Genomic DNA, 11767 nt, shown 5'->3' on the forward strand with positions numbered 1-11767 from the left:
AGTAGCCTGTAAATTAGCTTATTTTCTCTAAAATATATTCTTGTTGTTAATTTATTTCTTTTTAATATTATTTATAAATTGTTTGTGCTTGAATTTGTTTCTTAATTTTGATTCTCTTTAACACGATTATTTTATACGTGACGTTGAAATGGATGACAATATAATCGACTCATGTAGACCCTATTGGAATAAAGATTGGATTTTGTTTAGCTCTTTTATTTTGTACAAGTGCAAACAAAAACTAATGATTTGTATCAATTGTGTTGTTTTGAATTCCATGGTTTAGTCATTTGTTTTATATTTTTACAGTAACTCTTTAAAGTACACAAATTTAAAAATAATGTAAAATAATCTAAAGAGCGACTAAGAACCACCGAGTGGAGACTGAGTATTGTATTAGAAAAGGTGAGCAAATTTATGTTTATTTGACTATTTACTCTATTGTAGTATACTTTAATGGTGTTAGAGTATAAACTTTAAAAATATTTTAAAATAATTCAAATAGTGACTGAGACCGACTGAGAATGACTGAATGTCGATTGACTAATATAACAGAAAAGGCCTTGAAATTCATGAGTTATAACTATCTATTGTGTTATGGTAGATTTTCTGGGGCGCCGATGCTCAGCGAAGGTATTAAAGATTCTGGCTTTTCTCTTTTTGATGGGTCAATTTTGTGTTTTTTTACTGTTTCTAGCGCTTACAGTGTGCTGCATAATGCATTGTTTGGTTTTGATACTCACGGGAAAATTTAAGGTCCGATTCGGGCAAGCGTCACTGGTATAAACGCAGGTTTTTGAAATTGTCCTGAGCCTGAAATCACGAAGAAGACTGTTAGAAGGGGGCCCAGAAGGGTGTCCTGACGTAGCCCCTCCGACGCTCAAGTCAGAGACCGAGGATATATGAGGGGAGCAACTAAGCGTGCTGCTGAAAAATAATATATTGAATAAATCAAATGACCACTTAAACCTGGTATTTATAGGAGAATACATGGAACCTTGATGGGCCTGTCTTCCATTTGGGCTTGGACCCACTGCCCCTGGCTCATCCCAAGCCCAAATTGAAGACAGGCCCATCAAGGGCCCATGAATTCTCTTATAAATATCAGTTTTGAGTGTTCATTTATACTAGTGACGCTTGCCAGCAATCGAACCTTAAATTTCTAGTGAGTATCAGGTTTTTAGGCTAAGCAAGTCTCACATACTCGTCAGTGGACTTGAAGGCAGTGTTATTGAGGTATTGGTATGATCCCTGTCTTTTCAGAGTTTGATGTTTAGTTTTCTTTTATGTGTGGTTGATTCAGCTGAGAACCTCATACCAGCCCCTATTTTTTTATAGCCATGCAATTATTGTTCTTATGTTGATGCAGTTTTGCAAGAATATTGTGTTAGCTGGAGTAGGCAGTGTGACTATAAATGATGATCGTTTAGTGACTGAGGAGTTGTTGGCAGCCAACTTTTTGATTCCTCTGGACGAGAGCGTGTACTCTGGGAGATCTCTTGCTGAGCTCTGTTGCGAGTCCTTGAAAGATTTTAATCCCATGGTTAGAGTATCTGTTGAAAAAGGGGGGATCCTGGTTTTGTTTTTGAATTAATGATTGGTTGATTTGAAGATAATTCTGAAACTTGGATTCTAGCTTATGGATTGTACGTGGCATCGAATGTCTATGATCTCTGGCTGGGTAATTTACCAGATAACCGCAGTTTAGTTTATGCTTCATCTTCTTAAGACATCAACTTCTCCAAATGCCATGGATTTGGCTGCTGGAGTATAGTGTCGGCATTTCGATTATACAGTTTCCAAATCATGTTGAAATGTGATGCACAAATTATTTTTCTTCTTGTGCTTTTCTTGCCGATGAGGCTTTATTTTGAAGAGCTCGTCATTTAGTCAATGTAAGGTTAATTATGGCAACTCTTGACTGCTTCCATCAGTAGATAATATGCATACAAAGAGAAGTACCTGAAGGACTTGTGCCCAAGTTCATGAAACTTTAATTTAATGTGAGAACCATGTTAAATGCGGAAGTGATAAGTGTTTGTTTTATGTACTTCCAACGTCGATGGTTTATGTGCCTTGAGCAGTTGAGCTCTGTCATTAATGACAAGATTGCTATGATTTCCATAGACTTGATTCATCTAATATCCAGTTTTCTTACTTTTTTCAGGTGGCTTGTCGAGCTTTGGTGTTGATTTCTTTTGCAAGTTTGATGCATTAGTTATAAATTGTTGCTCTCTAGCAACAAAGGTCAGCTTACATAGTTGGAGAAAGTTTAACTTTGTAGCTGTTGTTTTTTGTTGCTTTACATGTTTCATGAAACGTCTACTCAGTTAAAAGTGCGGAATTTTTTTTTTTTAGCTCCCATTTTCGAAATAACATTTAAACGTTTCACATGCATGCGATCTACAGAAAATATAACATTCAAAAATAATCGTAAATATTTGACAGTAAAATCGTGCAGTTTAAAATAGCCATAAACAAATAAAAATCTTAAAATCATCAACGTATAAAAATGTTTATCTCCTTTCAATCTCATAAATCATAATGCGGAAAAACGTGTGGTCCTCGGGTCGTGTCACCGCATCAGGTCTGCCTACTCAGAGTTCGGCACCTCCAGTCCCCTCATCATTAAGCTCACCTGCATCACACACGCCTAGTGAGTCTAAAGACTCAACACACCTGCACCGTTAATAGCAAATACATATACATAGCACACAACAGTGAAAAATATCATACTCAACATATCTTTCATGAACTTTAAAAACGTAACATAAACGTGTCGTGTAAAATCATGACGTGTTAAACAGCTCATCGTTAATCATCATTCATCATCCATCGTTTATCATTTATCTTTCATCATTCATCATTTATCATTCATCATTTATCATTTATCATTGGTGAATTCAGTTCATTATTAGAGGTGACTATCGTACATCATCATTTACGATGGATCCATCATACATAGAACCGCGGTACCCGGCGGCTGTCGGACATCAGTGACAGAATTACCCATCCACTGTGCCTAGGCCTCATCATCATCATCAGCATTTATATATACGTCTTAAACATTTACATATACTTCGATAGCCACAACTAATTCCCATCATTCAAAACATTACCATTTTCATCACTTATAAAAACCATGAATAAATGCAATTTTTCTTAAATTCAAGCATGCGACGTATATCTTTATAAAATCTTAAAATCGTGATCATGATGCATAAACATTTAAAATATAGTAAATTTGTGCTCAGGGCGCTTCCAGGACCAAAATCTCACCACGGGTGCAAAATGACCATTTTGCCCCTGGAAACCCAAAAATTACCATTTTGCCCCTAGACCTCAAAAATTGACCTGAAACTTACCAAACTCCTTAAAATGTTCCAAAACATATTTAAAATCATTCTTAGACGTAAATCCGAGCCCATTTCATAACTTAACCGATTCGTTTTAAAACTTGGACCGAGGTCCCGGTTTTAACCCGAATCGAACCGAAACTCAATCAAATTATTCCCAACTTTTTACCATATCTTAAAAACATCTAAAAGGTCCTTAAAAACCTCAAAACCAGAGCTCTAAAACCCTCGGCCATAGCCTGTACGCTGCTGAAAAAAAATCCTACAAATCAATCACTTGAAAATCCTAGCCGCCTCTCTCTCTTAATATCGTTTCTAGCCTTTAGTCCATGGGACCAGCCACTACCCAACCTCACCTAGACCACCTTAGGACCCTATTAGACTCATAAAGCTCACGGCCACAGCCCCAAGCAACCCAAACCACCCCCATAATTGCTAGATACAACCTAAGCACGCCAACGACCCAACCGAGCAACACTTCAACCTACTCCTTCGCTCATCTCTTGGACCAAGACCAGTAGCTCGTGGCCCTCTCTCCCAGCACTATCACGGACCCAAGAAGGTCAGCTCCTGGACCAAGATCGAACCATGCATGGCTGCCCATGAAATCACTAGACTTAGCCCTTACTCACGTTAAATGGATCAACCCCTCGGAACCTTAAACCAGCTGGGTTTCTATCGGTACACGGCCCTATACATCTCGATCTGCAACTAGTGCAGCCCCTTCGACATCACACAAGCAGCCCTTTGCACGGAATTAAAGAAGACATGAGTTGCAACCAAAACTGTGAGATTTCATGCAAAAACCGAAAAAGATAGCCATGAATATGCAAGATCTGAGCAATTTAAAAACATCACACATATCACAGCACACAGGGACGGAGCCACCCCAAAGGCTGGGGTGGGCTCTAGCCCAGGCTAGATTTTTGGGCCTAGTAAAAAATATGGATTGAATTTTTTTTTAAAATTTTAGCCTTGTGTTTTGAATTTATTAAAAATTTTAGCCCATAGCCCATTCCCAAAACTCACCCGGCCCATAAACCTAATACTTAACTTCAGCATCCTCGTGTAGTCGTGTACGTGCGTGTACACTTACTTCACTTTCATCCTCGCGCGATCTCATCCTTCACTTCGCCCTTCAGGTCTGTCATTTTTGAGTGTTTTCTTCGGATTTATGCTGATTTTTCGATGATTGTTGCTGCTTGTGGTATATGTTTTGAAGGACGTCGATTTGGGTTGTTTCCAGATTTCATTTTTTTTGTGTAACTTCTGGTTTCTCGATGATTGTTGCCTGGTTTCGTTTTTGTTTTCCTTCCAATTAATTTTGTTAACGTTGCTGGTTTGTCGAAGATTGTTGCCTCTATGATTGAAGGGTTTCGATTTTTGTTGTTGGTTTCAATTATTTTATAATTCAAAGGCATTAACCCTTTGTTATAGAACCTCGGACACATTTACCCATTTCGGTAAAGGATTTTATATCTGATTTTAAAAAACATAGGACAAAAAAGCCATTAACCTTACCTAAGACGTTTTTTTTTTTTTTGACAAGGTTGATGCAATAAGCCCAATAAGAATGGTACTGAAATGAAAATTTGAATAATTATTATGATACATGTAGTGCTTGTTGTGATTTGTATGTAAATATTATTAAATTTGCAAATTTTTCTGGTTTATACAAAATACCCTATGGTGTAGGAAAAAATAATATGAAATTAAAATTTTACAGTAAATGTGGGATAATTAGATGCATCTCCTTAATCATATTTTCAAATACAATTTTTGTTAGTAAAAAATAAGTTATTTTTTTTTCACCAAATTTGAGTGCTGAGGAGCCCGTTTGTATACCGAGTTGCAAAGTTTTGAAAGAGAAGTGATACTAAGAAAGATCTAAAATTAAATAGATCTAATTTGATAAATATTTGTGGTGATAAATTATTTTGTTGCTGGTTTAATTTTGAACATTGTTTCTAAAGACATGTACACAAAGACATGTACACAGTCAGTCTTACTAAAGACATGTACACAGTTAGTCTTACTCAATTTTCTTGAATCTGCATAATTTTCTTGTTGGCTTTTATTTAAAATTTGCAATTTGGTAATTATTTTGGTGTTGAATGGTGTAGGTTACAATGGAAGCTCAAAGAGGCAAGAAAAAAAATATGTTTTCATATTTTAACCCTAAAGCTAGTACATCGATTAGAGATGAGTATTCTCCAACTAATGATGAGATCTCAAACCATGATGAACAACATCCGGTCAAGTATCAAAGAGTTGATAGTGATGTTAGCGGTTATGTTCAACTAGATCCGGCGAAGCGTACTCCAATTTGGCAATGTCCTGTCAATGAAAGAGATGCAATCAGACGAGCTTATATTTTAAGGGGGCCATATCAACCTGTTATGGAGTATCTGCGAACCAAATTAGGAGAACAATACCGGCGATTTCAAAAGTCCCAGGAAGTCCCACTTCACCACATAACAATGCCGTAGAATCTATGAGTGCTTTGATGAATGTAAGTGGTCACATTGATAAAGTGATGAATGCACAAACATTAGAAGAAGTGAAGAAAAACCGTTTGAGGCTTACAACCACAATTGAAAGCATTTGTTGGCTTTGTTTGCAAGGATATGCATTGAGAGGAAATGATGAATCTTCATATTCCAAAAATCAAGGTAATCTTATAGAAATGATAAAGCTTATGGGAAAAATGGATGTTAACATTAATAATGTTGTTTTGGAAAAAGCTCCAAAAAATGCATAGTACACATCACCAGATATTCAAAAAGAAATTTTGCATATTCTTGCTGAGAGAGTGAGAAAGAAAATACGTGAAGATGTTGGGACTGCAAAATTTTGTCTTTTGATTGATGAGGCTAAAGACATATCAGACAAAGAGCAGATGGCTATTGTGTTGAGATTTGTTGATCGTGAAGGGTTCTTAATGGAGCGTTTCTTTGATATTGTGCATGTTTCTGACACCACTGCGGTAACACTTAAAAAAGAAATATGTGATGTGCTTGGTCGACATAATTTGCATATCAAAGATATTCGGGGTCAAGGATACGATGGAGCTAGCAATATGCGTGGCTCATGGAATGTACTGCAAGCTTTTTTCTGAGGGATTCTCCTCAAGCATATTATGTTCATTGTTTTGCACATAGACTTCAATTAGCGTTGGTGGCTGCTGTTGAAAAGGAGAGTTCTATTTGGCTATTTTTTTCAAAATTGAATTCTATTTGTAATCTTATTAAGGCATCTCCAAAACGTCACACTGAGTTGCAATCTGCCCAAGCTATTGAAATTGCAACCATGGTAGCTACTGGTATTCGCGAGACAGGTACTAAACTTAATCATATGATTTCTTATTAATAAAATTGAGTTCTCATTTTATTTCTCATTAATCATTTCTTTTCTCATTTGTTTGTGACACAGGTACTGGCCTTAATCAGATTGGTACTTTGCAACGAGCTGGAAAGACGCGTTGGAGTTCTCATTTTGAGTCGATTTGCATGTACAGCTCTGTGATTATTGTGCTTGAGCACATGACGGAGGAAGCATCTTCGAATTCTATACGAGGGGAAGCTACAGGTTTTTTGATTGCATTGAGATCGTTTGATTTCATATTTATCCTATACTTAATGCATAAGATTATGGGGATCACATATTTGCTTTGTCGAGCTTTGCAAGAGAAGTCTTTGGACATTTTAAATGCAATGGATTTTGTCTCAACTACCAAAGATTTACTTCATACTTTGAGAGCAGAAGGTTATGATATTCTTCTAATGATTGTGCAATCAGTTTGTGAAAATAATGGTATTGAGATACCAGATATGAATGCTTGGTATAGATCTGCTACAGGACGTTCGAGCCAGCAGAGGGATTCTATTACATTTGAACATCATTACCGTTTTGATGTATTTAATGCTGCAATAGATTTTCAAGTGGAAGAACTCAATAGCAGATTCAATGATGGGGCTGTAGAACTTCTTAGACTTAGTTCTGCTTTGGAACCTCGAGAAAACTTTAAGTTATTTAATGCTGATGATATTTACAATCTTGCAGAGAAATTCTATCATAGTGATTTCAATAAACAAGAACTACATTATCTGAAAAGTCAGTTGGATCATTATAAGTTTGATATAATTCATCATGAAAGGTTTCAGAATATTGGTACTATTTCTGAATTATGTCGACGATTACTAGAGACTGAAAAGGCGCGTCATTATCACTTAATTGACAGATTGATTCGTCTTGTTTTAACGCTCCCTGTTTCTACTGCTACAACAGAACGATCATTCTCAGCTATGAAACTTCTTAAAATATCTATCCGGAATAAGATGGAAGAAGAGTTATTGGCAGATTCTATGATTGTCTATATTGAAAGAGAGTTTACTGCAAGGATAGACATTGATTCAGTAATTGATGAGTTCTACTCAATGAAAAACCGCAGGGCACATCTTCAGTAGTTTATATCTTGTTTGTATCACTTTCTAATATTAATAGTTAATTTTTAAATATTTGATTTATATTATTTAATGTTGTTTATCGATTCATTCAGCCCAGTCTCAAATTATTTCCTGGCTACGTTCCTGACAGCACATATATGACGTAAATGATGCGAGAATGGAGATACATAGCGTGCCTTAGATGTTTGAAGAGCAAGAACGATGCGAGGGAGACCCGGGAGAATTTTTCCTTTTCAAGAAGAATCCATGGCCGAAGCTTTCTTGAGTTTTCTGCTGTGAAAAACCGATGAGAATTGTATGGCTGGAGAGGGGTGTCGGCTGTTATGGGTAGGGTAGGTTTAGGTTAATGAAGATTATGTATTATTTAAATGGTTAATAATTGACTAAAGGGCCCTAAATATTTAATTAAAGGTTTAAAAAGATATTTAAACCCAATAAGCTTAAAAGTAGTCCCATTAAATCCAAACACACTCTCGAAAAATATTTCGTGTTGGAAAGTTTTTGAAAATATTAGCCGAACCCTCAAAAAGTTCCATGATTCGATAAAATTTGCGTACCGTAAAAAAATAAAATCTTGCAAGTAAAAATACCCAATAAAAATCCATTTCTTGAAAAATATCTTTAAAACATCTTATAATAATTAATAAAAATCAATCATGTAATAAAATAATTTTTCTGATAATTCCCCGGCCTCCGTTCCTCGTTCGAGCGCGAAATGCAACTTAAAAATCTATAATGCATGAACATTTAAAATTTTATGAATTAAATCATATCATGCATGAATTATGCATTAAATGCATAAAATAATTAAACACATAATTTAGAATAAAATCCTAAATAGCATGAACTTTAAATAAATCCTGAATTAAACAAAAATTCATGGAATAAACATGCATTTAAATGCTTTAAAATAATTTAATAAAATACCAAAGAATTTAATAACTTGCATGCATGTGGTTCTCGTGGACCTTCAGATTTTCGGGACGTTACATTTCAGGTTTCCTATTATTTGTTTTGATGAATCTACCGCAGAAATCTGTTAAGGAGAAGTGCCGCAAATCATTAAAACGAGTTGCTGGCCTTTTATACAGTGGATTGTAGAGATATGTGTGCTGAAATATTTGTTGATTTGCAGAATTACTCATACTTGAAGGTGATATATATATAGCTCAGTTTAAGATTTTACCTTGTGATATTTGGTTTTGTGTGGCGCATACTTTTTATGTTCCATGATTTTATTTCCTTTTAATGGACTGTGAATTGCTTAAAATTAATGATCTTGTTATGTGGTTTATGGGATTGAGCATGAGATTTTCAGTCTTTTGTGTGGTTTATTCAGCTGAAGTTATCACTGTCTGTCTTCACCGAAATTCAACTTTTTTCCTCTTTCCTCTGGCAGGAAATAGGTGATGAGAAGTTTGAATGCCATGTAGAGTATCCTAGTTTTGAGGTATGATTGTTATACTTGATTAGTTTTCTAACGTTTAAGTTTACCAAATTATTTACACCAGCTGATGGCTTAGTTTCTTTTAAATGTAAATATAAAATAGACGGTGACTCAATACTCTCTTGTATTGGAAACTGCTGGTACTGTTTAAGGGAATCTGCATTCGTTACCGTTATAACACCCACCACGTCAGCAAAAATTGTAGGATTCACATGCCACATACACATTATATTAACACATTTATTCTACCACATTCATTTTAACATTAACACTCATTATTTGTAGGTCTCGATGTCCACTCATTATTCTTATTTTACATCACATAAATTCAATTTCAAATTATTTATAAAATTTAAATTATTATTATTTTATATAAATAATAATATATTTTATTAATATTTTTAAAATTAAATAATCTTTATTTAATTATTAAAATACATTATTAAATTAAATAATATACATATAAATAAAATATTAATATATGTAATTAATGATTGGTCAACTCCATTTACTCTCTTTAAAAAAATAATAATAAAATTATATATATATAATTAAAAAAAAAAGTAATGTGAGCATTCAAACATTTGAACGTCCACACTACATGACACAAGTAGGTGGGTGATTAACTTAACCACGTTGATATTAACACCACGTTGGTGTTCAAACCAATGTGAGTGCCCTAGATAACATGAATACCTCTGATCACTGCCCACCAACTCATATCATTCAGCTCCCATCTGCCTATTTATTATTGCTCTAAAAGATCATGATTTTTCGTTTAATTCTGTCACGATTTTTACGTAAGTTGTATTTCCTCTTTTATTCCACACATGAAGCTATTTTTGTCCCATGGGAATCACTTCCAAAGAGGGTTTCTAAGTTGTACCTAGCCATGAGAGGTATGGTTTTGGTGTCAGTCATTTGTTGCAATAATGAAGATGATTGAAGGGGAAACAATTGATTTTATACTCCATCTGATACATGTTGCAATTGCAAATCTTTATCCCTTGTTGATTTTGGAAGCAGTTCTGTGAATCTTTTCATTCAGTGATAGAAAAGTTCGAAGAGCTTGAAGGCCGCAGTCCGGGGGAAACATCAACCACTGACTTATTCGATGTCCTGGTGAGACAGATCAATCCTGCTCATATTTTATATACACATGTAGTCAGTGAGTGAGTCGCTGATACCTGATTTCCCTCCTGGTGAGACTGTTGAAAGGTAAAACAGAATTCCCACCAGTTTGTGCCATCATTGGTGGAATCCTTGGGCAGGTGACATGGGATCCCAGTTAGTCTCTTGAGTGCTTTGTGCAATTGAGTTACAATATTCACTGATCTCTAAAATTTCATCCATGTAGGAAGTTATTGAAGCAATATCAGGCAAAGGTGATCCGCTAAAAAATTTCTTCTTTTTCGATGCAATGGATGGTAAAGGTTTAATCGATGATATATCCAAGGTGAAAACTGAAGGATGAAGATTACATTCATGATTATTTATTCGGATTAGGCTAATTATTTGTGTTTTTCAGCTCACTGGAATCCAAATGTTTACTGTCTTCTAGGAAATTTTTTTTTTATTTGAATTTGTAGCTGTTACTCAATGCAGCTAGAGATGTCAAAATCAGACACGATCCACCAACCCGACACGATTCAACCCGAAAAAAATTAGGTTTGAGTTTGGGGTTTTCGGGTTCGGGTCAGATTGGATTGAACTCGATAGCTGACCCGAAAAAAATGATTGGGTTGGTACCCGGACACGAAAATTTTAAAAAAATTTAAAAAAAATTAATTAATAAATATTGCCTACATTTTTATATATTGTACGTCTGAAAAAATATTTATTGTATATTTATATCATAAATTTTCATAATTTAATATTTATTTTGAACATTTTTTATTTTTTAAACAATTGTTTATTTGATTTAGTAAATTTATTTTATTTTTCTATCATTAGACTTTCAAATTTATATCATATATACGGGGAAATTTTGTTATTGTGTGCTTAAATTAAAATATATTTTTAATGTTATTTAATTTTCTTTAAAAAAATTCAAAATCAGGTTGATTCGTGTTCAGGTTCGGGTCGAGAGTTTTCCGGTTGGCTCGGGTTCGGGTTGGTTTCGGGTTGAGCAATTTTTGAATAGTACTATTGCTCAACTCGATCCAATCCACCCGAATTGACACCCTTAAATGCAGCATTGTTTAAGGAATAGCCAGAAATATGGATCAGGCTAAAACTACCCTCATTGACAGATTTATCTTTTGTCCATCTTTATGTATAGACGAGTTTGGATACATGTAAAAAGAGAGAATTAAATGAATAATAATAAGCTTCCCAATTTTTTTAAGTTTCATCTATTTAGACCTAAGTGTTTAAGCATAATAGATGACAAATATTTTGATTAGCACACCTCTTGGCTCCTCAGCACAACCTCATCTGTTAGCTTACTCATCTCTAGCTCATTAGCACATCCAACTTCCATTAGCACACCTCTTGGC

The 11767-nt window shown here is 34.9% G+C and overlaps 2 protein-coding genes and 1 long non-coding RNA gene across 12 annotated transcripts; 2 read left to right on the forward strand and 1 right to left on the reverse strand.

Moving 5' to 3' along the window:
- Nucleotides 1-41: 41 nt before the first annotated feature.
- LOC142520875 (SUMO-activating enzyme subunit 1B-1-like) lies at nt 42-10869 on the forward strand. Of its 9 annotated transcripts, none has more exons than XR_012814018.1 (7): nt 595-633; nt 1185-1236; nt 1370-2247; nt 8855-8975; nt 9222-9272; nt 10296-10540; nt 10627-10869. XR_012814018.1 is itself a non-coding variant. In XM_075624030.1 (7 exons), exons 4-7 carry the CDS (start codon nt 8928-8930, stop codon nt 10741-10743), a joined length of 312 nt encoding a protein of 103 aa, XP_075480145.1. In that variant the 5' UTR covers nt 595-633; nt 1185-1236; nt 1370-2247; nt 8855-8927; the 3' UTR covers nt 10744-10869. The 9 variants fall into 9 exon arrangements, 5 of the variants coding, with proteins under 5 accessions (XP_075480146.1, XP_075480148.1, XP_075480145.1 ...); XR_012814017.1 differs by having other exon boundaries at nt 10324-10540; XR_012814020.1 differs by having other exon boundaries at nt 10324-10391.
- Nucleotides 2405-8807, reverse strand: LOC142520877 (uncharacterized). Its single transcript, XR_012814021.1, has 2 exons — nt 7999-8807; nt 2405-2638 (listed from the first exon to the last, which is right to left on the reverse strand). It is a non-coding gene; the product is annotated as an uncharacterized LOC142520877 (long non-coding RNA).
- Nucleotides 5816-7949, forward strand: LOC142520874 (uncharacterized). Of its 2 annotated transcripts, XM_075624029.1 has the most exons (3): nt 5816-6693; nt 6789-7832; nt 7915-7949. In XM_075624029.1, the coding sequence occupies exons 1-2, from the start codon at nt 6447-6449 to the stop codon at nt 7820-7822; spliced, it is 1281 nt and encodes a 426-aa protein (XP_075480144.1). In that variant the 5' UTR covers nt 5816-6446; the 3' UTR covers nt 7823-7832; nt 7915-7949. The 2 variants fall into 2 exon arrangements, with proteins under 2 accessions (XP_075480144.1, XP_075480143.1); XM_075624028.1 differs by having other exon boundaries at nt 6789-7943.
- Nucleotides 10870-11767: the final 898 nt, after the last annotated feature.

Source organism: Primulina tabacum, chromosome 12, assembly GCF_025594145.1.
Source record: "Primulina tabacum isolate GXHZ01 chromosome 12, ASM2559414v2, whole genome shotgun sequence".
Lineage (NCBI taxonomy): Eukaryota > Viridiplantae > Streptophyta > Magnoliopsida > Lamiales > Gesneriaceae > Primulina > Primulina tabacum.